We start from the raw sequence: 24,118 nt of genomic DNA, 5'->3' as shown, positions 1-24,118 counted from the left end.
TGGAGGTTGCTAAACATCATATAACTTCGTTAAATTGGGTGATTCAGAAAATCAAACATCAATCAATATTATACATATTGGGCTTCTGCAGACTGCCCACGATGATATGTATTCATTTTCAAATCCGTAGAGGCCCCAACAAGCCCCAACAACACACGGCTGTCAGGTCCATCACGCCTCTTCTTCCTTTTCTTTTATTGGGTAGGTCGTCCCCATAGCTTCAGTACAAACTAAACTAGAAATATGATAATTTGGTCCGTGCAATTTCATATAGTTTGGACTAGTTTATTTTAAACATTTTTACACTCTGAGATGAAATTATTTTCACATGTTTATCTCAAAAAATGTAAAATTACTAAAAGTAAGTTAATTTTATCTGGTTCATATTCTAATTTAGTGTTTGAATATTTCTTTTTGTTCTCAAGGGTTCTTCATTTTGTTCCGAATTAGGACTTTTACCATGTTGATTAAGGAATCTTCAAGTGAATTTTCGTCTTATGTAATGTTTGGAGTGTGGGTATTAATTGCATCATGAGCATCTTGGCGGAGGTTATTTCACCTTTTCAAAATTGGTTTATATTTTCTTTTTATTATTTTTATGATAAAATAAATGCAATAGGAGTAATAAAAAGTTTACCAGTAAATAGAGAAATAAAAATGGTAAACAATTACTACTATTATTATTATGTTGCCCAAAAAAAAAACTATTATTATTACTATTACTTGGTGAAATGGCAAACGCCAAAATAGTACCTCCTTGCAGATGTGCCCGGGCATAGCTGGATCAGCTGCTTACTGGGCATTAAACGCACAGCTTGGCGCGGACTGAAATGGCAAAATGGTGGGAAAAAGAAAAAAAAAAAAAAGAAGCAAAACCACTCTTAAACCCTAAACTCCGGAGTCCAGCCATTTCTTCCTTCAGGTCCGCTCTCGTAAACCATCCGGCTGAGGTTCACTTCAGCTATTTCTCCCTTCCTTCTCCTTCGCACCACTGTCGCCGGTGACCACGAGTTCCAAGGAACCACACTATACTAAACAAAATTGTTAGCATTGCTATGCCCACAAAACTCTTATCGCACCTCCATCTTATCCAAGTTTCTTCCTTCGCTCGTCTGCCCTCCATGAAGCTTGGAGTCTCCGTTCCAACGTCTCGAGCGGTCCCCATTTTCTCTCGTATCTTCCCCTTCAGGCTCAAGTACCTGGGCCTGGAATCTCGTGCTGTACGGAACGAACTACTTGGCATACGGCGATTTTCGACCCGGTCGTTTCCTGGGAGGGCTGGGGCGAGGTCCGAGTTCAACCGGGGGAATAGGGATACAGAAAGAATCAGGGTGTCTAAGAGCTTGATTGAGGATGAGGGTGAACTCAGTGACTGGGTTGACGATTTGAAGACCGATTCTTATCGAGGTCGACTCACCAGCGAAGAGGATGACTCGGATAGGGAGACGGGTCGCACTGGAGGGAGGAGTAGAGCATCTTTGTCGATGAAAGGGAGCAGGGAGATTGGGTCGAGCAGATTTGGTGAATCAACTCGGAGGAGAACTCGTGATACATTTGAGTCATTATCTCGAAATTCTCGTATGAACCGGAGATTTGAAGACGAAGACGACAAGGAGGAAACTGAATTCCGCTCTTGGAGACCCGGTAGAGTGTCCGAAGGTCGGAATGCGAAGTCTCTCTTGGGGAAGAGAAGTGGTGAGGAGTTGCGAAGAGGCAGAAGGGATGGAAAGAGAAAATCGTATTCAATGAGTGAGGATGATGCTGACGAAGATGAACAGGGGGCAAAGAATTTCATGGGACGCTTTGGAGATCTTATTAGTGAAGATAGTGACGCTGAAGATACTGCAGATGAATATGATGATGATGATTTACCGAAGAAGACTTCAGATTTTCAGCTGGGTCGGGAAAAGGAGCTGAAGAAGAGCAGTCCAACAAGAGGTTCTCCTGAGAGATCTGACAATTATTTAAGTGAGACCAAGTATGTTATGCAGCATCTTTTGTTGGGTCGGACTAGTCTGCCTTCTTCAATGCTTGGCGCATTCTCTATGATTTGCAGTTTATAGTATCTGAGTTATTCCTCTTCTTGTTTAGATAATGGCTAAATAATATTGTCAAGTGGTAAAAAATTGCGTACATTGGGCTGACAGGTTACTGATGAATCATGTTCGAATATTTGGAGGTTTGGGAATATTAGTAGTGCAGTTGTTTAAGGAGAGAATGATATTCAAAACATGCTGATGCACCGCTGTTTAAGATTAGTGCATATATTGAACAAAGGAGTGAACAGCGGCTGATATATTTATGGAGCGGCGCCAAACTTACTTTCTGGTTATTAATAATTTTTTTGGGGGTTGGGGGAGATCACAAAGGCCATGCCTGGACACCCTTGTAACATAAATAGCATCTTTAAAAAGGATTTGGCATGTTGCATGCAAACTTTTAGAGCTTTGAATGGACATGTCCTTGTCTATTTTTGCGTCATATTTTGTATGACATGATATGGGAATCTTCTAAAAGATTTGACCATGTCCCAACATGGGAAGATATTAGAAGCCCTATGTTTTGGGAGGATAAGAATTTAATTATCATATAGAGGATCAAATAAAGCGAACCTTGTGCTTACAGTCTGAGTCTATTTACTTATACTAGATTACTTCTGTGGCTTCATTGTATGCTAGATCCTTCCTGGCTCATGCCGCATTCTATGTGTTTATACCCTACATCTCATGTTTGGAATATTATGTCGCAGATTTGATCAATGTTCAATCTCGCCTTTATCATTGAAAGGAGTCAAGGCTGCTGGATATGAGAAAATGACTATTGTGCAGGAGGCAACTCTTCCAGTAATTCTCCGAGGTTCGTTTTTAAGCTTTGGCCATGAAATAATCTTAACTGAAGCACTAAGCATGAAGGATCAGTATTCGGACTGCTTGGCTATACCAAAATAGAATGCTAACCAAAAAAGCAACTTTTAGCTGCCTCAGCTGACATTTTTGTATATTTATTCTGGAGTTTATTTATGTTGATGGTACTTACTCCAATTAGTTATTATTTTCAGGTAAGGATGTCCTAGCCAAGGCTAAAACAGGCACAGGAAAAACTGTTGCCTTTTTGGTAAGCGTCTTTAGTTTTCTTTATATATATATATATGTGTGTGTGTGTGTGTGTGTGTGTGCCTAGTGCATTTGTGATTGAGGGTTTTCTGTATGATTTCCATGATGTTGATTGATTTTTCCTTTCTGAGGTTGAACATATTTCCTTATATTCAGATTGTCCTCGTGAGTGTTAGTTATTATTGCAGCATACATTGCTCAAGTGAATAGTGTACTGCTTTTTTACCTAATATAAAGATAGCATACCTCTGAGCTTGATTCTTACAATTCGTTTTATTGCATCAACAGTAAGCCATGAGTGATAGTTTTAACTCTACTTATTTCTGAAGTGTTCCTATTCAGCTTCCGTCTATTGAAGTCGTCGCAAAGTCACCTCCGGTTGATCGTGATCAAAAGCGACCTCCAATCCTAGTGCTTGTCATATGCCCAACTCGAGAGCTTGCAAGTCAAGCTGCTGCAGAAGCCACTAAACTACTTAAGTACCACCCTTCCATTGGTGTCCAAGTTGTGATTGGAGGGACAAGACTTGCTTTGGAACAGAAACGCATGCAAGCTAACCCTTGCCAGGTAAATCCATTTTAAATTGCCATAATAACTTTATTTCTTTTCAGCATAGACCTTGTATAACGATGACAATCAAACAAAGAAGAGGGTTCTTAATTTTTGCTGCATTACTAACCAGCCAGGAAGACTTTAACCTGTGTGAGAGGAATGCATGACATGGGGATTGTGAACTACTTATTGCCCTTATATTGAGACTCATCTGCTGCAGCCATTTCACGTTGTAAAATGAGATTTTATAGTTAAAAGGTGACTCTAGAAACATCTTTCTACGCTGCAAACAGCAGCACTGTAATAAATCAGTTATAATAGGGATCCAGCCTCTAGATAATGAGTTCAAACAGTAAAGGCATGGTGATTATGTTGTTTATTGACCGCTCTGGAGAGTAATCTTCTATTAGCAAACTATTTTGTCAGACTGTATTTTATCGTAGTTTGCGTTCCTAAACTGTACAGATCCTTGTTGCTACTCCCGGAAGACTTAGGGACCATATTGAGAATACAGCAGGCTTTGCAACTCGGTTGATGGGTGTGAAAGTCCTTGTGCTTGATGAAGCTGATCATCTATTAGATATGGGATTTCGCAAAGACATTGAGAAGATAATTGCTGCAGTTCCTAAACAACGACAGACTCTTATGTTTTCTGCCACCGTTCCAGAAGAGGTTAGTTTTTTCCCCCTGAAGTATGCTTCAAACTTTAGAAATTTGTTGGGGGACTGAGCTTATTTTAAGAGGGTTTTTTTTTTTTGGGTGTGAAGGTCCGCCAAGTCTGCCATATTGCATTGAGAAGGGATCATGAATTTATCAATACAGTTGAAGAGGGTACTGAGGAGACACATTCACAGGTAATTGTTTTTAATTCAATGCTAATAAAGCACTAATGCGCCCATACGTGCGAATGTGCTTACCAATATATGTTTTCTTATGCATCTGTTTATGTGGGATGTGGATCTTTTCAGGTTCAACAGATGCATTTAGTTGCACCATTAGACAAACATTTCTCCTTGCTCTACGTTCTTCTAAAGGAGCATATTGCTGATGATATTGACTATAAGGTGCGCTTTCTAATCTTAAACGTAATGCCAGCTGTGTTGAAAATGTTTTGTCCTTTACTGTCTAGACACAGCACGATTATAAACTAGTGAATCATATGTCGAGTTTAGGATGTTGTGGCCTAGGATTTGAAAACTCTCACATTTGACAAGGCACGTATGTTTGTGAGGATATGTAACCTTTGCTATTGTTTATTAGGTTCTTGTTTTCTGCACAACTGCCATGGTCACAAGACTTGTTGCTGACCTTCTTGGTGAGTTAAACTTGAATGTGAGAGAGATTCATTCAAGAAAGCCTCAGAGCTATAGGACCAGGGTCTCTGAGGAGTTTCGGAAGTCAAAGGGCCTAATCCTTGTGACTTCTGATGTATCTGCCCGCGGAGTTGATTATCCAGATGTCACTCTGGTTATACAGGTTATAGAAGAACTCCTTTCCTCAAGCATTGGACATCATTTTAGCATCAGGAATTTTCTGATTTATTTTATGTGCATAGCTGTTATTTTTGGTAAAAAAAAATAGCTGTTATTTATTTACTACATAAGATGGAAATTACTGCTTCGACACCCTGCTTTACTCTATTTGTTAAATGGACAGTTGGGTTTGCCAGCTGTTAGAGAACAGTATATCCACCGACTGGGTCGAACAGGGCGGAAGGGTAAAGAAGGGCAAGGCATATTGTTATTAGGTCCTTGGGAAGAATTCTTTTTATCTACCGTAAAGGATTTGCCTATTACAAAAGCTCCAGTGCCTTCAATTGATCCTGACACAAAGAAAAAGGTATACGGATGCACAACGGAGACAAATTCTCGCGTATTCTGATGCTTTGGCAGGTATATGAATAGAATGAATATGAAGCTAAACCAAGATTATGCTGTTACAGGTGGAAAGGGCCCTATCACACGTGGAGATGAAGAACAAAGAAGCAGCATATCAGGCCTGGCTTGGTTACTATAATTCCAACAAGAAAGTGGGGAAAGACAAGTATAGGCTAGTGGAGCTGGCAAATGAATTCAGTAGAAGCATGGGCCTTGATAACCCTCCAGCTATTCCAAAGCTGGTCCTTGGCAAGATGGGCCTCAGAAATGTACCTGGTTTACGATCCAAATAGGTTATACTGTGACGCTCCATGTGATTTCTTGATGTGTTTTTTTTTTTGGGATAACAGATGAGTACTTTTGCTTTGAAGATGCATTCTCAGGCCTCCTTGCTACCCTTTTGGATTGGAGGTCAAGCAATCACCCCTTGGTACTATATGCTTGCTCCCGTTAATCGTCCGAATTTGAGGTCATTTGTTTTCGTTGTGGAAAGAATGCAAGTTTTCCACGTTTTTATCATTTTTTTTTTTTTTTTTGCTTTTGCCAACCTCTCAATTTAATTTAATAGTATTTTCGATTCTAATTATAAGATTTTGTTTGTAAACTACGAATAAGGTTTTATAATTAGAATTGGTGATAGTATCTCACAAATCTTTTTAATGAAATGTGGAGACACGTTTTCAACGAATTCGATCAATGAATGTAGTTGTTTACTATGAATTTTATTTTATTTTTCTTGATAATAAGTTAATAACTTAGACCGAAAAGGCAATTTGAAGCTGGCTAATTATTAAGTAAATTGACAAAAGAAATAAATTGAAAAAGACAAGAATATTGAGAAGTTGAATAATAATTGGAGAACAGAGAAAAAGTTGTGGAGTACCGGAACAAGCGTACTTTTTCAATGAATCCAATTCATCTGGGATTCTGAGTACATTTTCCTGTTTAGCTTGGAACTTCTGGCTAACTATTTAAACATGTCAGCTTCTTGGTTAACAATTCAACATAATTCACCCCAACACGGCCAAAGTTCAGAAGTTTAAACTAACATTGAACCTGCTGTAACCTACCAAAAGGGATTCAGATCCCTGATTCTTCCAACCGTAAAGAAAACGCGAAATCTTAAATGGGACAAGCGAGGGTGCAGAGAGAAGATAGAGAAGGATGACATCTAACATCATCTTTTCAACAATGTTATTGCTCCACTGTAAAGTTGTTCAAAAATTCAACAGAGATTTACTGCATATTCTTCAACAAAATCCTACAACATTGTGTGAAGGGAAATCTGTAACGGTAAAAATTTCTAAATTCTGAACCTAAATCATCATCTGCTGTGGTTGGACTATAATTTGTGTCCAAAGCTTCGGCCAGAAACGAATAACCCGGTATGCTCTGACCCCCCATCTTCGTCCTTACCGAAGGTATTGGATGCATCGATGCAAATGAAGTGGGGTTATCACTTATCAGTTGTACATGTACACACGAGCCAGGGCACGTAAGAAAGGGTCCTTCAGACGAAATATCAACTGATGATCGTGTGAAAAAATTCTGAGTGGGGTGTAAACAATCCCTAGAAAGATTGGCGTTTTCCCGTTCTAGTTTTACCCCGCTGGAAACCTTTCCTGGTCTTGATATATGCAAGACGTGTAAAATCCTCTTTCTAAACTGATAATTACTCCTAGCCACTCACCTGGCAAATGAATCAAAGCTCTCAGTTTAGAATAAAGCGAAACATCCTAGAGTAGTACAAGTTCTGAAATATGAGAACTAGCAAGACTCCTTTATCTAAACACGGGCCCAACACTGCAATAAATTCCAAAATGTACACCAGAACCCTGATCGTCAGACCCATAACGTATGTCTCACTACTGGAAGGCACGGGAGGACTACCTTGGGAGGTGGGGTGAAGAGGGCTGATCTGGCGATCACTGAGCAGAACTACTATGAAACCTTGCTCCTCATGTGCCCCACCAGATCGACTTCCCTCGTTCAACTGTGATAATTCATTGACACCTGAGAAACCCATAGGTCCCAAAGACCCAAACTCGAGCTGGTCTGGTGGACTGTAGCGAGCATTATGATCATAAGGATAGAACATTACAACAGAAGGTATCGTTGGTCCATTTGACGAGACTCCACCAGGGTTCATGGCTGGCAAAGGATACATCCCATACGCCAAATTGGAAGGACCGTTCTGTGCTGAATTTGAGCGCATGGGCCCATTCTGAGTCTGGTAAGAAATGAAAGAGTCATGTCTGTGTGAACTCCACGGCCTTTCTGCTCGGCTCTCACTTGTTGTCAACCATTCTGGTTTTGAACTGGGCTTCTCAGTTTGGTTGCGATTATGACTACGAACACTTCCCCTCAACTTTGAGTTCATATTCCAGTTTCCCTCTCTATCACCATGATGGTCACTTCTATCATGGTTATAGTTTCCCCTTCTGGTATTTGTAGAATGTCGATCCCGAACAGAAACCTTCTGCAGCAATTAAGAAAATAAGGTAAAATACTAACAAAAACAATCAATATTTCTTAAAAAAGTAAATGATATGGAGCTCACTGCGGCCAACTAGAATTCAAAACAACTACTTCTCTACAAGTTATATAGCTGTGGTTACTAAAAGCAATCTAGAAATGCAAGTAATCATTGGCTGAAGCAGTATCACACATAAAAAATCACTACAAGCAGACAAATGGAGAGCCAACACCAATTTTGTTCGCCTCCAGTTGCTCAGCCATGAACGAAAACATTGGGGGGGGAAATTGAGTGAGTTCCGATCAAAAGTATTCAGTAAAACGTTAATAAATACAAAAAAAATATAGGCGCTTTCCATTACCCTCATTATCATTTTCCAACACACAAAACCTGCAAGGCAAACATGGCCAAGTAAGAAGATTCTATTTTGGATCCGATGATTGGAAAGCCCTCCCTTATAAACAAGAGCTTAGCTGAATGTGATCCAATGCTAATGTTGATAGAAACAAAAGGACACGGCAGAGTAAAGTACCAAATTTCCAAGAATTTTATCTTACAGGATTAGGCAAGTAGGTTCCAGTCCCACTTCGATAGCATGGCATCTCATCTACAAAAGGTTGGTATACATTGGTAGGTCTATTGGAAACTGACTGGACAGGAGCAACAGGAACTATACGTGGCCCATAGTTCATAAGCTGAGTGAAAAGGTTCATGTTTGCTGAAAGAGGTCTTCCCGGACCATCCCAAGGAAAACGGCCCTGCAAATAAACAGGAGGCACCATAACAGGGGAAGGACAGACCATTGGAGGAGGATTGCGTGGGTTTTGACAGAACCGCCCGTATTGCAAATTTTGCCAGTGGCTAGCAAAATCACTATTAAGAATGTCAGACTTGTGCTCTGATGATTCAACAGTAGCCCTTCTCAGGGAATTAGAAGGGCTTGACCCTCTGGCTGGTCATATCCCTCTGAAGAAACAAAATTCTGACCAGAATCAATGCTATCCATCCCTTCGTCCCCATTGAAATTGCTTACTGATGTGTCAGAGGTTCCCGACTCACCTGGAACATTATATACTGGAAACATGACAAAGGGGACTGGTGGCCCCGTAGGATAGAATGCAAATGGAACAACCCCTGAATTATCAATGGATCTTTGGCGAGAATTAGGGCCTAGAAGCACTGGAGTTAAGGGTATAAGAGAATCTGATCCACTTGTCTGAGCTGATTCAAATCCAGGTAGATGCCTTGGAAGATGCAGGGGAGTAGCAGTGGAGGGCCCAGTACCTCTTTCTAACATATCAGATGCCACAGTTGACAGGGAAGCCCACTCTCTATTTTCCACATCCACTGGATTAGATGAAATTTCTGGCACGTTCTTACCCTTTGTGTAAACAGCTGATGGTGCTGAGGGGGAATTTTTCCTACCTCTCTTTTCCCTTGTTGATTTTGAGGATTTTGCAGATAGTCCTTCCCAGGGGCTTTCAGATGAGCTTTTACTCCTGAAGTTTGAAGCTCCACCAGGCACTCTAAAATTTGTCGTTCTATCATCAAAATAAACCTCATTTCCCCGGCTATCTTGATACTGAACAGTATCAGCATGCTCTTCTCGCATTGATCCTCTATTTTCTCTAATAAACTTTGGCTGAATTCCGGGAAAATCACTAGAATTTCCTACCCGGGATGGTGGGACAAAGTTATAACCACCTGAAGTAGACAGCTGCTTATCATCAGGAAGCATTTCAATATTTCCATTATCAACTTCAACCCCAGTAGTTGAACCCCTTTCCTGCTCATGCCAGAATTCATTATCAAGTTCCTCTGGGTTCATTTCCATAGAACTGAAATTCTCAGTACTACTTTCAGTTGGCTCTTCAGGATTTGAGGTCATACCAGTGCCAGGGAAATAAGGAGTCATCGTAGGGACTAAGCCTTGAGGAAATTGAATATTTGAGCCCCAAGGAGCCTCAATCAAGGGAACGTTGCCCATATTTCGGTGAGCATATCCCATTGAAGTGACAACAGAAGGTGAAAATGGAAGTGGCAGGTGGCCTGAAGCTAAATTCATTGGAACATGAGCCTGGCCACTGAAACCATGAGCTGTAGAAGAAGGCATCATGTTCAAAAGATCTTGCTCCTCCTGATGCATCATTGGCCCTCCTGCACCTGCAACAAATGCAAACTCTTCACCCACGACCCCTGAAGCTGATTCTTCATGGTAACTATTTGAACCACTGTTTGAATCATCAGCAGCATCAAGAGCTTGATGGGATGAGATGTGCCTAGGGGATGAATCATCAATTCTGACACCATGGCCTGCAGTCATCTCAGTTTCAAAATTCTTCCTATGACTATTCTCCAACTTGGCAGAGAAATTTTGGCCCTTGCCAATTTCTGGACCCCTTGCACGCCTTCCATGTGAAGAAACTTCACCAAATGAGTCAGTCAGCTCAGGGCTTGAACGTGTTCTTGCAAATATAAACCTTCCCTGACCATCAGTCAGTGGGTTCTCAAGATGAAAATTTCTCTGATCCTTATCCACATGAGCACCTTGATTAGAATTACTTTCCCTTCTGACCTGCTCAGAGGTCCTTGAATTAGTTTGGTTGCCAAAATTCTTATGAGTTCGTGATACTGTAGAGATATCATTGCTCTTAATTGAGCTTTCCATGGATAAATTACTTTGCTGAGATGGGCCATTTTGTGAACCACAATACCCTCCGACTTCAAATTCACGACTAGAAGTATCATCATATTTTTTACTATTGTTCCTGAGATTCTCAGACCCTTGTAGCTGGTCCTTGTTAGATAACCTCAAACGCCATAAGTCATTGTTAGGAGCATCAGGTCTTTGCCCACTTCCATGTCTATCCCAAGTATTCATAAAAAACTGATTGACTTCAAAAATCAAGTCTTCCTTTGGACAATCAAGTAGCTTTGCCAGCTGTTTAGCCCCAAATGCAAAAGCACTGCGTATTCGAAAGAAATTACCTGGAAGGCATGTTTCATATGTACAGTTATTAGTCATAACAAAAGGTGGTAGAAGTTAGTCCAATGAAAGCAAAGCCACAAGTCAACCACTAAAATCAATACACTATTAGTTTCAGCCATATAGCACTAAAGATTTCAGAGCATGCACAAAACTTCTCATAGCTTTCATCATTGATCTTGATCATAAAAACATATTGAAGGCATACTTTGTTCAAATTTAAAAATAACAAATCACACAAGTAGCATAATCTTGAGCTATTAATAAGCAAAGGCCCTCTCACTTGAAAGCCCTTTGCATGGACAAAGCACAGAAATCCATATCTTCTGCTCAAAGAACATCTTAATTTGAAAAAGGAAGATTCCACGTCAATAACCACTTCAATCCAAAAGCTTAACTTATTAAAGAGGCCCATGATTGATTTCACGAAAACCTCTAACAAAAACTATCAACGCAGAACAATCTAACATAATCAATTGGATTCCGATCCTGCTATCACTTAAGAAAATAAAGTACTTCGTAGATATATAGTTATGTAACATTTTTAATAAACGAAACCAACGAAAATATACCAAAGACTGTTTATGATTGATTCATTCTTCACAATTTATCCATTCCATGCATTTCTCTGCCAAAAGAAAAGAAAAGCGAGAACAATTATCCATGGCAATCTGAGGATGGTACATGTAGCTGCTATGCATCTTTAATCTAACTATACATGCAACCTTGTAAAATTCTGCTTAAGGACTCATATAGAGAATAGACAATATGAACAGATCCACACATAACCCAACTCAAAAGCCCAAATAAAAACCTAAAAAACGGTAAATTAACAGGCATAAAATAAACCAAATACTAAATTTTAGAGTTCAAAACACCTTTACTGACACTCCGCCCCAGGTTGTTGTTGACACGCAATGGATCAATAACATTGAAATGCTTGGAAACAAAGGCTTGCCCCTGATTTTCTTGACCGCCAGGGAAAACAGCATAAACTGAGCTACAGGCATCAAGAAATAACTTGCTGAGTAGTAAATCTCCACCATCTTTACGAGGAGGTTCAGCTGCGGAAAATTGAGAGGGGAGGAGGAAAACAATCAACTAGCAACATAACAGAAATAGGCATGACAAACTAATTTTATAATTGACATATGAATCTTCAATCAAGTTGCAACTACCTGCAACATCAGGGAGTGAACTGATAGGAACTGGACCCCATAGGCTTACACAAAAATTATCCCAGTCAAACTTACTAAAAAACTCTAGAAACCGATACAGTACCTACATAAACAAATAACTCTGTCAAATAGATCAACCAAAGCACCAACTGAGAAACAGCACAATAATTATCAATACCTCAAGGGGTCCAGCAAAGGAATTGTTATAAACATGAAATATATAAAGAACCAAGGTCTCCAAAGCGTAAGTTGAGATAAGTCCATGGTGGGCACCAAGAATACGGCTCTCATAATAACACCAAGCTTTTATCAATATAATGCTACGCTTGAACAAATGATTTTGGTTAATTAGATGATCAACCTACAATAGTAAAATCCCATACTTTGTCAAGTCAAGAAATATAGTACCAACACAATTTTCTTTAAAACCAAAAAAAAAAAGAGGAAAAAAAAAGAAAAAAAAAGGCATAGTGGGAGGCTTCCATGGTCCAACGCCTCACCTCCTCAAGGAAACAGAGGGTGCACAACCCTCCAAGCTGGTTAAAAGATATATCTACCACAATATTCTCAACAAGGCATTTTATAATCTTCACCTGCAAATAAAAAGGCAATATAAATGGATGTAAATACCATAGCCAAAAAAGGGGCTATAAAAGAAAATAGAATTCAAAAAGGGCTTAGACAAGCTTAATCAAGTAAGATAGCCATAAGAATGAAGTTGGAGAAACAAGTAGCTTGTCTCTTCACATTTTGAACTTGGTAGCAAGAAAAACATGATAATTGATCTGGACCGACACTTTTGATATATCAGATATCAGCTTAGCAGTCATAAAGTGGTGCAACAACGAATTTATCACAACAGAAGTCACCTCCCCATATTCATGCTTACATCACAGAAATATGCTAAACAACTAGAAATTTCATCATTATCACAGCGTCAAGTTCATATACATAAACAAATCAATCTAGGAGCTATGACCTTAACTCCTCAAGCTTTTGCAACCACAACAAATTTCGACATGATACAGAAGTATACTTATTCAAAAGGTCAATTGACAACTCTTGATAACTGCCCTTCCAGAAATAAATTCAAAAGTATGTTATTCTTATGCTCTCAACCAATCTTGATAGGCAGTTTTGATGCATCCAATATTATTTTGCTAGTTACTTCCCATTACCACGGCTACAAATTCTTCACGACAGAAACTGTCTACTGCTTTCATCTTTTATCACAGGAATATGCCTAAAACTCGTATTTTAATCATTATTGAATCAAGATACTTATTTGAAAGGTCATTCAACAATTCCCAGTAACTGCCCTTCCAGATAAGCTTTCAAAAATGTTATCCATATGCTCTCACTTGGTTTTTACTGGTCCCTAATTCACAGAATACAATAAGTGCATGGATACTGCTGGAAAATTTGATTCATCATGTGAATGCAAACAGACGAGAAAAATGGAATTGGAAAAAGACAGTATGACTTCTTGTTGTGACCTTAGAGTCCAAAATGATGCATTCTACAAAATTGCAGATCACTTAAAAGTTCAAAAATGTCACACATAATTCTATTACTCTATAAGGACATGCAAGTTATTTTTCAAGAATCTCAGTAATGTGCATCAATTGTTTAAAAAAAAAAAAAAGGCATTACAAAGTAATCTTTCCATCAAACTATAGCCTGAGCAGATGAAAAGAAGACAGAAGCGCAAGTACAAACCAATATGCAGAAGGGAAGCAACAAAGGAAATTTATCATAAACTCCCTAAACAACCAGCTATATTCTTGAATGAGGCAATGTTCACACATCGAATGGTTTCATCTTATGTGTTTATATAAAGCAGAATAAGACCTCTAAATTGTAGACTTTTGCATGACCGTAAGCTTTCAACCAAATAGAGACAGTAGCCAACAATAACATATGAGGGGTTTAAAATAGACTGCGAGCACAAACATCAACAATTTTAATGACATTCTGTTACAAGGGAACCTACTTCCGCCTGGATGTACTGAACCTCTTTCACACGGAACTCTGCATTCTCACTTTTCTCCTCTTTTTCCAGCATGTCACGCACCTGATGAGCCCATGTATCCTTCAGATTTTGACTCTTACTGAACGCTGTTAAGTCAATATCCCCATCAGGCAAATAAGTCTTGAGGGGGACTGACCCAAAAGTGAACACCTGCAAAAACAATCATTAAGCATGCTCAATAAAAGGGGGCCAGGAGCCATGCCGTCAATTTAAGTGAAATAAACAAAACCTCGATGCCCATCAACGTCAGCATAAGGACAGGCAGGATGCCAAAAACATTCAGGGCTTTTAAAAAAAAAAAAATGATTGCACTAGCAGACTTCAATATACTGCTCCTATAAAAACATAATAAAAACAGGTTGCCATTTCTAGGTTAGCGATGCCCCACTATCAGAGGCCAATTAACTGCCACATTTAACAAGAAGTACCATTCTTTGAGGGGGGGAAAAAATCATATCAAGCTTGGAGCCCAAACATTCTTAACTAAACTGATAGAACAAATATAGCTAAAAAGGTGCACAATTTACAAATCAAAGTTCCCAACTGGGCGAAAAGCTGCCCAGTCTAATAGCAGACGCAGTACACGTCAGTTTCTGTAAAGCAATTAAAAAACACACCTGGCAAGGGAAGCACCTCATGATCAGTTGCTGCACATAGTGTGCAACAGCATTTCGGCGGTCTTCAGAGGGTGCATTAGGCTGAATGCACTTAATCAGCTCTGCGGTCCGCTCCTCAGCCTTTAACCATCGCTCCGAATCAAGAGCTCTCATCACGGAGGCGGCTTCATTGCCCAACAGGCCATTCGGCAATAGCCCACTTGGTGGCTGTGCCCACCCCTCATGTTCGCCCATGCAAGCCTAACCTTTTCCCTCTGCTTGCACCTTCAGCTCTTTCCAGCAAACCTCCCACCTCCAAACAAGACACTACAACGGCTTCTTCCAAATTAACCCACAACAAAGGAAACTAGTGAATGTTACACACGCACAAAGCTGGGAGTCTCGGGATTATGGTTCCACCAAAAGGAAAACTTCTAGTATACAACAAACAAACCAAGATAGAGATTTATTTCAATTTAAGTTTAGAGAAAGAAAAAGATGACAACTGCAAAATACGACTTCACAAATGTCGGGTGTTTTACAAATGAATCCCAAGAGTAGGGATGAAAACTCGATTTCAGAGTTCCACCGGCGATAGAAAGGTCCACAACCCAGAGACGATAATAAAACACAATGAAGCCCAAAAGGGAAGAGGTAACAGAACAATTGGAAACAAATTTGTTTAATCACGAAATAGTTTAGATGATTAAAACCCTAAAGGAAACGCCTCAATCCCAGCACTGTTGGAAGTGCGGCGAATCAACAGAGATACAGAAGCACGGTGGCGCACACTGGAAAGGAACGTCCAATATGCAAATGCAGAAAGACACACTGTGCATCAATCACATCCAATGGCTTAGGTAAGTTGGAAGTGCCGATCAGAAACCGGGCTTGGTAGAGCGGAGGAAATAAGAGTGTTTGGATATGAATATTGGTATTGAAAGAGGCTACAAAAGAAAGCCAGAGAACGGGTTTGACGCCCTTCAGAGTGTTGTGTGCATTTTAAGGGTTTTTGAAACGGGAAATTTATTGGCAAACAGGAAATGATAGAATCTGGGGGAAGAGAGAGAGGGGGGGGAGGAGAAGCAAGGAAACAGAGCGAGAAAGAGCAGGAAATTTTTCTTTTCGTTTTCTCATTTTCCGAACGTCATTTTTTTTTGCATTTGGGCCAAACACCGGAAACACTGCAAAGGGACTGGATCGGCCCATTATAAAGCCCAACTAAGTCATCCGCAGTCAAAAGGATAATCTCGTCCCGAACCTCGTTTGTCACCCAAAAAAAAAAGGGGGACGCTCTTATCCTATGCCTCTGGTCTCTTTTATTACAAAAAATAAATCTTTTAACTCATTATTAAATTAAAATATCAGATAAAAATATTATAAGTTTGTAATAATAAATATAAAAACAATTACATTAGAAATAAAATGCACGTAGAAATTATATGCAAATGCAGTTAATAAAAGATATACATTTTTTGGATGAAACTAATAGTATGTTATTTGGAACTAAAAGATTTACTAATTACCTAATATTAGGCAAAGCAAAATAATTTCTATTCTCATATGACAAGACTTCAATATGAAGGCTTTAATAAATTATTATTAAAATAAACCTATAGTACGTGTCTTTCTTTTTTCTGGCCAGATACCTAGAAGCTAGAATAAGGGTATCATTTTTTCCATTTCTTCTAACAAATTTTGCACTTAATTTCTAAGCATTCATGATCAGTTTTGAGAGTGAAGTAGTGAACACAATAGTCCTGTTATACTCCTTTGACCAGCGTACGTGTTTCCTTCTTCTTGTCACTCCATTTATTTGAGTTATTATTACTTTTACAAGCCTGATTGATTGCCGAACTTGAATTTTATAAACTAATTTATTCAAATAATAGTGACTTTTTTCGGCTGACTTCTCAGTCGAATGCCTAACATTAATAGTATCATTTTGTGAGACTATCACACAACAAAAAATTAATTTAGCATTTTTAATGTGTGAATGTGCGTGTGTCTGTGTATATATATTCTGGAGAAGTTTGCGTGCTTTCCTTTAATTAGTTCACCGGCTTGCATTGTCCTAAACGATTTGAGAGTTCGTTTTGAAAATCTATATTTTTAAACAAAAAGCTATCAATTCATACAAAGTTGAAAACTAATAATATTCTGTCCCTCTATTTTTTATTATAACTCGCCTTCTAAAGATGTTGTTAGTTCTTTTTATAATTCAGTTGAATATTTTTTTCATATATGTTTATATATGAACAGTGAAAGAGTAGAAATTAGTATGATATTAGATAGAAATTATTTGAATTTTAAGACACATATGATAATCTTAACTATTGTTATTAATATATGTGAATTAATAAAAGCAACTTATATATAGGATAACATGGAGTGTTTAATTATTAGCTAAAGTATATATTTAATCATTTAACTTTACACAAGGTTCAATTTTGTCACTTAATTTTAAAAAGTATATTTTTAGTTTTTTAACCTTAAAATTTTTAACAAAAAATGAGACATACATATCTTAAATGTTGATAAAATATTTTTAAAGGCTAATATATAAAGTTAAATTTTCAAAATAATCATGATTATTACAAAATATTATCATTTAAGTCTAAGGATTTTAAGGGGAACAAAAATATATTTTCTAAAGTTAAGTGACTAAATTAAAATCTTATATAAAATTAAAGAACTAAATATACACTTTAGCTTGAATTCTTCAAGAAAGAAATAGTTGTAAAAAAAAATTTAGAAGAACATAGTACGAATAACAATATCTGTGTATATTGAAATTAACTAACGTTTTATTCACAACGTTCGTCAAAAGATTGAGGTAATAGATACATGAGGATGCAAGTTACATCTCTGTGAATTTACAGGAAAATGGGCTCCTTTTCCAAGCAAAGATTGATCAGCTTTTCCTTGATTGTACATACAGATATATAAGGGAAGGCTCTTGATTGAATGACACATACAGATATTTACACCCCAGTCATGATCTCCTTGGAGACTAAGGCATGGCTCTGAAAGCTTTGTTCATGGCTCCAAGAGTGTGGAGAAGGTGAGTTAAGGAGAGGCCAGAGGTGGTCAATCCTCTGCCTCCTGACTCTACGGACGAAAACCTTGGTATGCTGTCGCAGGACGGCGTTGAGAGCTTTAAGGTAGGTGCTAGAATCATGGTCTCTGAGGATGGTTCCTTCAGAGCCATAGGCTGTGGGGTCACTGAGGGTTTGCAAAGGGTGAGGCTGGTTGAGGAATGCCCTCAGAACTTTTGAGTAGCCAAATATGGTGTCGTCCAGAGCATACAAGGCACAGCCTGAAGGCAATAATGGATGTGCTGGAGATGTCTTCTCGTCTGGTTGCAGAATGAACATTTTGCCCATTGGCGAGTACAATAGCTTCTGCATAAACATGGTGAATCATATTAGAAGCTTATCATGGCCAGAACACACCTCAAAGTTTAAAAAGCGCTTATAAAAATATTCATAGATTTTTTGAAACTAGGAATGAAATTTGAGTTCATGATCTGGTGGGTTATGAGCACTTGGTTACCAACTTTTATGGGCTCCATACATACATATATATCAATGAAGATGGATGCGTGCTTACATTTTTCAAGAGACAAGGATGTGATCTGAAGGAGGCGTTCAAGCGCTTGAGGAGGAGAGCAACGTGGTTAGGGTAATTGCAAGAGAAGGCTCTGGGAACAATGTCTCTGTGCATCATGACGCAGTGAATAATGCTGTCGTCCAACCCTAGCTCGTCAAGTATGTTTCTTCCTCCACAGAACACAAATGGTGAGCCAAAAGTCACGACTGGTCTCAGAGTCGAAGGGCTCACCACCTTCCTTGTTAGTAACATTAGATGCACCAGAAGAGCAAGACTACCTCCCAAGGAATGGCCCGTGAATTGCAGCTTCGCGCGATCTCCATGCTTTCTCAAATGCTCCATTATTTCTGGCATGAATTGCTCGTATATTCCCTTCGCTGCTTCGTATATTCCTCTGTGAACAAGCCCGTTTGTGTCCTGCATGACTCCAACATATGTAAGTTCGTCTATTGATAGAGATCAGAAAGGAGGCATTTCATTAGAACAATTCAGAATTGATTATACCTCAAATTTAGCGGGCTCAAAGAAAAGGTTCGCTTGCCAAGATGCCAAGGAATCTGATCCCTGCATGATGAAGCAAACTAATCTCACGTTTACCTTCCAAATTCTTTAAGTATGTCGTTCAATAGAAACAGACGAGCATTTTTCCCAGTTGTACAATCATCATCACGGATTAAGTGTATATGTCTGAATTAGATAATTAAGAAGCTACCTGGATTACGAAGCAGCGAGTATAAGTGCTGAAATCATCGCAGACAAACCATTCACAAGGTGATGAATGAAGTGATTGAAGGTCCTTTGCTGCTTCCTGTTTCTCCTTCTCTCCGGCGGCGACCACCGCCGTCATGGTGGATGCGGCGACATAAGCCGCAACCCGTGAGGCCTCTTCTGCATCTTCAACTTCAATGTCTAGTCTTCCGCGTGAATCCTCGCTGTGAAGTTCTGGCCGTGACACAGAGCCGCGAGACAAAAGATCCTTAGCTCTTGACTGCACATACGAGGCTGCTGAGGCTGCAATCTCGTACGCAGCAGATGGCTGGATTTTAGGCTTCTTCTTTGAGTTATCTTGAGAGGATTCTTGTGATGAGGAAGATGGAGGCACTTGGGTAGAGTCTTGGTCAAGTTTTGTTTTGATCTTAGCCACCTCTGCTTTTTTCTCTAAAGAAGATGTTACGAATTGAAGACCATAGTATCTCCTCAAGTCCTTAGCCTGCAGCAAATTGACACGTTTTATTTGTTGCTTGTGCTTCAACTTTGAATTCTATCTATCTATGTCAATTTTCATTCAACAATGGAAAAGCAAAATTAATGGAAAACTAGTTATATGTTTATTACTGACTGGAAAAAATTAGAGTATACAAAATATGATACATTATGTTTTACTTAAATGGATCTTTAGTTAAATCTATCGATCTAGCTTGAGATTAGAGAGTCTGGATCATTAGATTGTGAGTAAACAATAGATGAGCTTACCTTGATCTGTGGTATTACATAGGCCATATTGCTGAGAAAAGCGAGCTGAGAGTATAGTTTAGTGTCAGACCAAGGAACACGCACTAGAAACTTAGAGAAAGACTCGTGATCAAATGCTTCTTCTTCTTTTTCTTCTTCATCTTCTTCTTGATAATCCACCATGCACACACCGTCACCTTCATCACAATCGTATTCATCTTCATTATTGATAATATCTGGATCCATATTCTCCTTCGCAGTTCTATTCCTCCACTGCCTCTTAATCTCCATAAGCCTCTCTACCCAGTTAGCCCTCTGCACATCATCTTCCACGCCACTTTCACTCTTACCTTCCTCCACGATGTTAACCAGCTCCTTCTCCTTCTCCATCAAATTCATGTCCTTGCTTGTTTCTGGATTGAACAAGAAGGATTGAAGCGAGTTCGAAAGTTGAAATGGGAAAATCCCCATGGATCTACTGCTCTTTAACTTTGGCTCCACCGCCGCGGCTTGGACGCCGCCGGCTTTGACCGCGTGGCAAAGGTGGTTGTCGGAATAAGACCTTCGCATCTTAGAATTCCTACACAGGTCCTTGTTGGAGCTTGATCGACGGAGACCGCTCTGCTCTTTTGCCATGTCCATTAATGTTGCAGAAGCTGCTGCAGAATATGAAGGGATGCTCACCGTAGTATATGCCATTGCTTCTTACAGTTTCTGTGGCAAATAATAAACCAGCCAAGAGATCAATATCAGAGACTACTCATCAAACACAGTTCTTGAGAGGTCGTGTTAACTAATGAACAAGGATTTATTTTGTAAGACAATGTTATTAACTAGGTTTTGTGTTTGTTGGTATTGTCAATAATCAGTTAGATTTGTTGGAATTACCCTTCAGGATACGCAACTCTTTATGTCAAGACTCTGTTGCGTTGGTCACTGCCAAAAGCAAGACATAGTAAAACTCTAGGTTTGTACATATACATGTACTTGTTCCCAAGAGACATGAAAACTCTTGACGATTAAACCATTAATTTTTCTGACTTAAAGTGAGACCATGTGAATACAGACGGCCAGACATATATTCTCGTTGAGTTCTAGGATCTATCATGTAATTAACTTCAAGGACACGGTTCCAATGGAATGAATATATATAATTGAATATATATATATATATAGATATATATATATATATCGGTGTTTGATGTAGCGGTAAATGAATTAGGTAATCTACCTGCAAGAATCAATGGTGGAGGTTTTGTTTTTAATTCCAATGAAAGGTTTCGACCTATGGATCTTCTTTTCACTGTAGAACGTCGGCCATGCTTCACAATCTACAGTGCCTGCCATGATGAACAGAGATTAAATTCAATAATTGAGCTGGACAAAGTGGGTGATATATCCCAGTTCTTTTTCTTTCTCGCTTTAATTCTTAGAATAGAATATGAATCCAGCATTAATCTAAGAGCCAAAAAATAGGATCAGATTAGACCTAACTGCGTGCAGGAAGAAATTAATAATAGACATTTCAAAATTAAAAAATGAAAATAGTTTAATTTCAAAATTTGTAAGAATTGATCACGATAGTAGCATGGATTATGATAATTATTTCTTAAAAAATTAAATTAAGTTGATATAATTAAAATGGGAGCTGTTATGGTTAAAAAAATATATGCAAAATTGGTACGGTAAAGCTTGACCAACATATTTTGGTTGGTTATGCGTTTATTTTCTTGGTGTCGTCGCATGATATTTAATATTTCAAGCTTAGAAGTTAGAGCCGACAAGGTAGGAAGGAAAAGGACTCTGAAGAAAAAAGACTTCCATTGATCTGAAGAACACAAATAGCACCGGATATCCAACGTTGGAGAAGTATTCACGTTTTCTTAAATTACGGTTCGTGGCTTCCAAGTTCCAACAATTCTTTGACTTGATTGTTTGTGAGAAAAGTGCGAAAAGAATTTGTCACTTTTTTAAGCCTGCAATTTAATCTGTGCGTGTCTCTTAATTTAAAACCATGACCCTTTTTTTCTGACTTAACAAAATTGCAGAAGGCTTCACTCCTTTGAAGTGGAGAATGTTTAAAATTAATGAAACCACACTAAATAATAGTTGGCAAAAAAAATTAGATGTTAAATAATATATTTCCTCCACTTCACAATGTAAATCACTTTAATTATTAATTTGCCAATATCAAAAAAAATAATAGTTAACTCATTAAATTTGTTCCAAATTAATTTTTTTTTTTTTAGCTTTATACTACATGAGATTATGAAGAAGAGTGGACAATATAAAGAGTTACATTTGAATATATATTAATTATGAGGAGAAAATTGACAAATAAACATTAATTACTTTTCAAGTGATTTATATTTTAAACCAAGTCATTAGGGGTCAGAGGGAGCGTCAAGTATTTGTAATTTTTGTTGAAATTCACTTACTTTTTATATTCAACTTTACAATATGCAAGATTTTTTGTAGTGAAAAATAATTTAGTCAAAAAATAAAATTAAATGTGCATCAGTATAATCCAAGTGCTTAAAAATCGAAGTCCCTTATTATGTGGGCAAGATAGAAAGTTTCTGCCGCAACTAGAAAAAAGGATAATAAAAATTATTTTGACTAAATTGACAATAGTAGTTTATCTTAAAATTTTAAAATTTAAAAGTATCATTAATCCCGAACGATTTGAAGGAAAGTAATTTTACACAAGCAAAATTTTGGAGTCTAAACAAACATGTCTGAAGTAAATTTTTTTATAAATAAATAAAGAATTCGATTAAACTCGAATATTCTCAAATGTTTTATCATAACACATATTTCATATATTCCTATTAACAAAGTTATTAATGGAAATATGATAAGGATATAATAATTCTACAATGACAATGTAAATTTTTTGTATTATTTTGTTGAGCAGGCATACATCTATTTATCAAAGATCATGCAAGTAGCGTATTTGTGAATCATCTTCAAATTATTAGTCAATATCAATATAATATTACAAAATTTATAATAAATAATAATCCTTTATAAGACCTTTATACATATAAAACCATTATACTAGTATGTAGGGTCGTATATCTAGAATCAGGGGAGTATTATTTATAAACCACGAATAATGCAACTCATCTTAAAGGAATACAGTCTAATTAATAATCAAGATGTTAAATATTTGTATAATTTTTTTTAATTTATTATCATTATTTCCACGAGATACCATGAAAGGCATATCACAAGGATTCTGTCAATCCAGAAAGGTATGCCTTGATTTTGATAAGCTCCCAGTACTTAATTTACATAAACCTTTTTGTTAAAAGGAAAAAATCTTTTATTTTACATGTCAACTGAGTTTGGCAATCTAGAACCGAACCGGTGCTACTATTAATTAAGGCTAATTTTGTAATTTAGAGATGTAGTTTGAGATTTAGACAAATTAAAGGAAGAACTTTGACAATATTCCAGAGGTGTATCGAATTGCACAAAAACATGAATGAGAAGATCAAAGAAAGTGAAGGTGAGCACACACAATCGGTCATCCATTGCCACAAAGAAGGAGGAAACTGAAAAACGACATCAGAGACTACAAATCTACACAGAGAGAAGAAGGAAAGTAATGAAGAAGAAATTAAATTTATTTACCGAGGGAGAGGCGCGCGATCGAGAAAATGAAGGATGAACAAGCAAATCGTCCACTGTTTCCGAAGAAGATGTCGCAGAAATCTCACTGTGATCGAGCTCCAACAATGGCGGCTACCTCAGGAATCTTGAGTTGTATGTTGTATTGATTCAAGCCAGAGATGATTCCTCTCTGATGATCTGTCTCTCTCTCTCATATATATAATGCAACGATTGGTTCGATCTCTGAGATTGAGATATTCTCAATATATATATATATATATGTAACCGCACTTGTTTTAACGTCTCTCTCTCTCTCTCTCTCTCTCTCTCTAACACTCAGATATTTTATTCCGTATATATGTTATAGAAGCTCACAAGGTGGAGGGGAGAGACGGAGAACGAAAGAGCATGAATGAATCACAGAGAAATAGGCATGGCAGAATCTGCTCACGTGGATGGCGAGGCCTGCCTACTTCAAATAATGTCATCACCAAAATGCCCTCTTACTTAGCGATTTGCAAATATCACAGGTAATAAGGCGGACCCACCATCGACCACAGGTTTAACTGGCAATTGAATTGTACCAACTTAGGGATCGTTTGCCATTAGCTTTTAAAAGCTCGAAT

General features: G+C 38.1%; 3 protein-coding genes across 5 annotated transcripts; 1 reads left to right on the top strand and 2 right to left on the bottom strand.

The window, feature by feature from the left end:
* Positions 1-882: 882 nt before the first annotated feature.
* On the top strand, positions 883-6,078 carry LOC114750361 (DEAD-box ATP-dependent RNA helicase 31). Its single transcript, XM_028938943.1, has 10 exons — positions 883-1,978; positions 2,750-2,856; positions 3,059-3,114; positions 3,456-3,680; positions 4,131-4,337; positions 4,433-4,519; positions 4,634-4,729; positions 4,926-5,141; positions 5,322-5,504; positions 5,608-6,078. Exons 1-10 carry the CDS (start codon positions 1,056-1,058, stop codon positions 5,833-5,835), a joined length of 2,328 nt encoding a protein of 775 aa, XP_028794776.1. The 5' UTR covers positions 883-1,055; the 3' UTR covers positions 5,836-6,078.
* A 627-nt stretch (positions 6,079-6,705) lies between these two features.
* Positions 6,706-15,875, bottom strand: LOC114750322 (uncharacterized). Its single transcript, XM_028938886.1, is given in 10 exon segments — positions 6,706-7,232; positions 7,433-8,021; positions 8,576-8,964; positions 8,967-11,006; positions 11,883-12,068; positions 12,183-12,285; positions 12,361-12,543; positions 12,683-12,775; positions 14,176-14,364; positions 14,832-15,875. Coding segments are annotated over 10 exon segments (4,095 nt in total). The 5' UTR covers positions 15,066-15,875; the 3' UTR covers positions 6,706-7,143.
* Positions 15,876-17,575: 1,700 nt separating this feature from the next.
* LOC114750323 (phospholipase A1 PLIP1, chloroplastic) lies at positions 17,576-23,953 on the bottom strand. Of its 3 annotated transcripts, XM_028938887.1 has the most exons (8): positions 23,794-23,953; positions 23,514-23,698; positions 21,106-21,214; positions 19,896-20,588; positions 19,135-19,632; positions 18,927-18,986; positions 18,423-18,839; positions 17,795-18,214 (listed from the first exon to the last, which is right to left on the bottom strand). In XM_028938887.1, the coding sequence occupies exons 4-8, from the start codon at positions 20,571-20,573 to the stop codon at positions 17,795-17,797; spliced, it is 2,073 nt and encodes a 690-aa protein (XP_028794720.1). In that variant the 5' UTR covers positions 20,574-20,588; positions 21,106-21,214; positions 23,514-23,698; positions 23,794-23,953. The 3 variants fall into 3 exon arrangements, with proteins under 3 accessions (XP_028794722.1, XP_028794720.1, XP_028794721.1); XM_028938888.1 differs by having other exon boundaries at positions 23,514-23,953; XM_028938889.1 differs by lacking the exons at positions 21,106-21,214; positions 23,514-23,698; positions 23,794-23,953 and having other exon boundaries at positions 17,576-18,214; positions 19,896-20,573.
* Positions 23,954-24,118: the final 165 nt, after the last annotated feature.

Source organism: Neltuma alba, unplaced genomic scaffold (assembly GCF_004799145.2).
Source record: "Neltuma alba isolate B1F8T4 unplaced genomic scaffold, ASM479914v2 tig00006419_pilon, whole genome shotgun sequence".
In the NCBI taxonomy this organism is placed as follows: domain Eukaryota; kingdom Viridiplantae; phylum Streptophyta; class Magnoliopsida; order Fabales; family Fabaceae; genus Neltuma; species Neltuma alba.
The sequence above is the reverse complement of the archived record's forward strand: the minus strand, read 5'-3'. Positions and strand labels throughout refer to the sequence as shown.

Coding starts and splice junctions, on each gene's coding strand:
- LOC114750361 (XM_028938943.1), top strand. CDS start 1,056: ATGCCCACAAAACTCTTATCGCACCTCCATCTTATCCAAGTTTCTTCC. Junction 1,979..2,749: donor AATTATTTAAGTGAGACCAA/GTATGTTATGCA, acceptor ATTATGTCGCAG/ATTTGATCAATGTTCAATCT. Junction 5,142..5,321: donor ATGTCACTCTGGTTATACAG/GTTATAGAAGAA, acceptor TTAAATGGACAG/TTGGGTTTGCCAGCTGTTAG.
- LOC114750323 (XM_028938888.1), bottom strand. CDS start 20,573: ATGGCATATACTACGGTGAGCATCCCTTCATATTCTGCAGCAGCTTCT. Junction 18,840..18,926: donor TTGAGCCCGCTAAATTTGAG/GTATAATCAATT, acceptor GGAGTCATGCAG/GACACAAACGGGCTTGTTCA. Junction 18,215..18,422: donor ATCCTTGTCTCTTGAAAAAT/GTAAGCACGCAT, acceptor ATGTTTATGCAG/AAGCTATTGTACTCGCCAAT.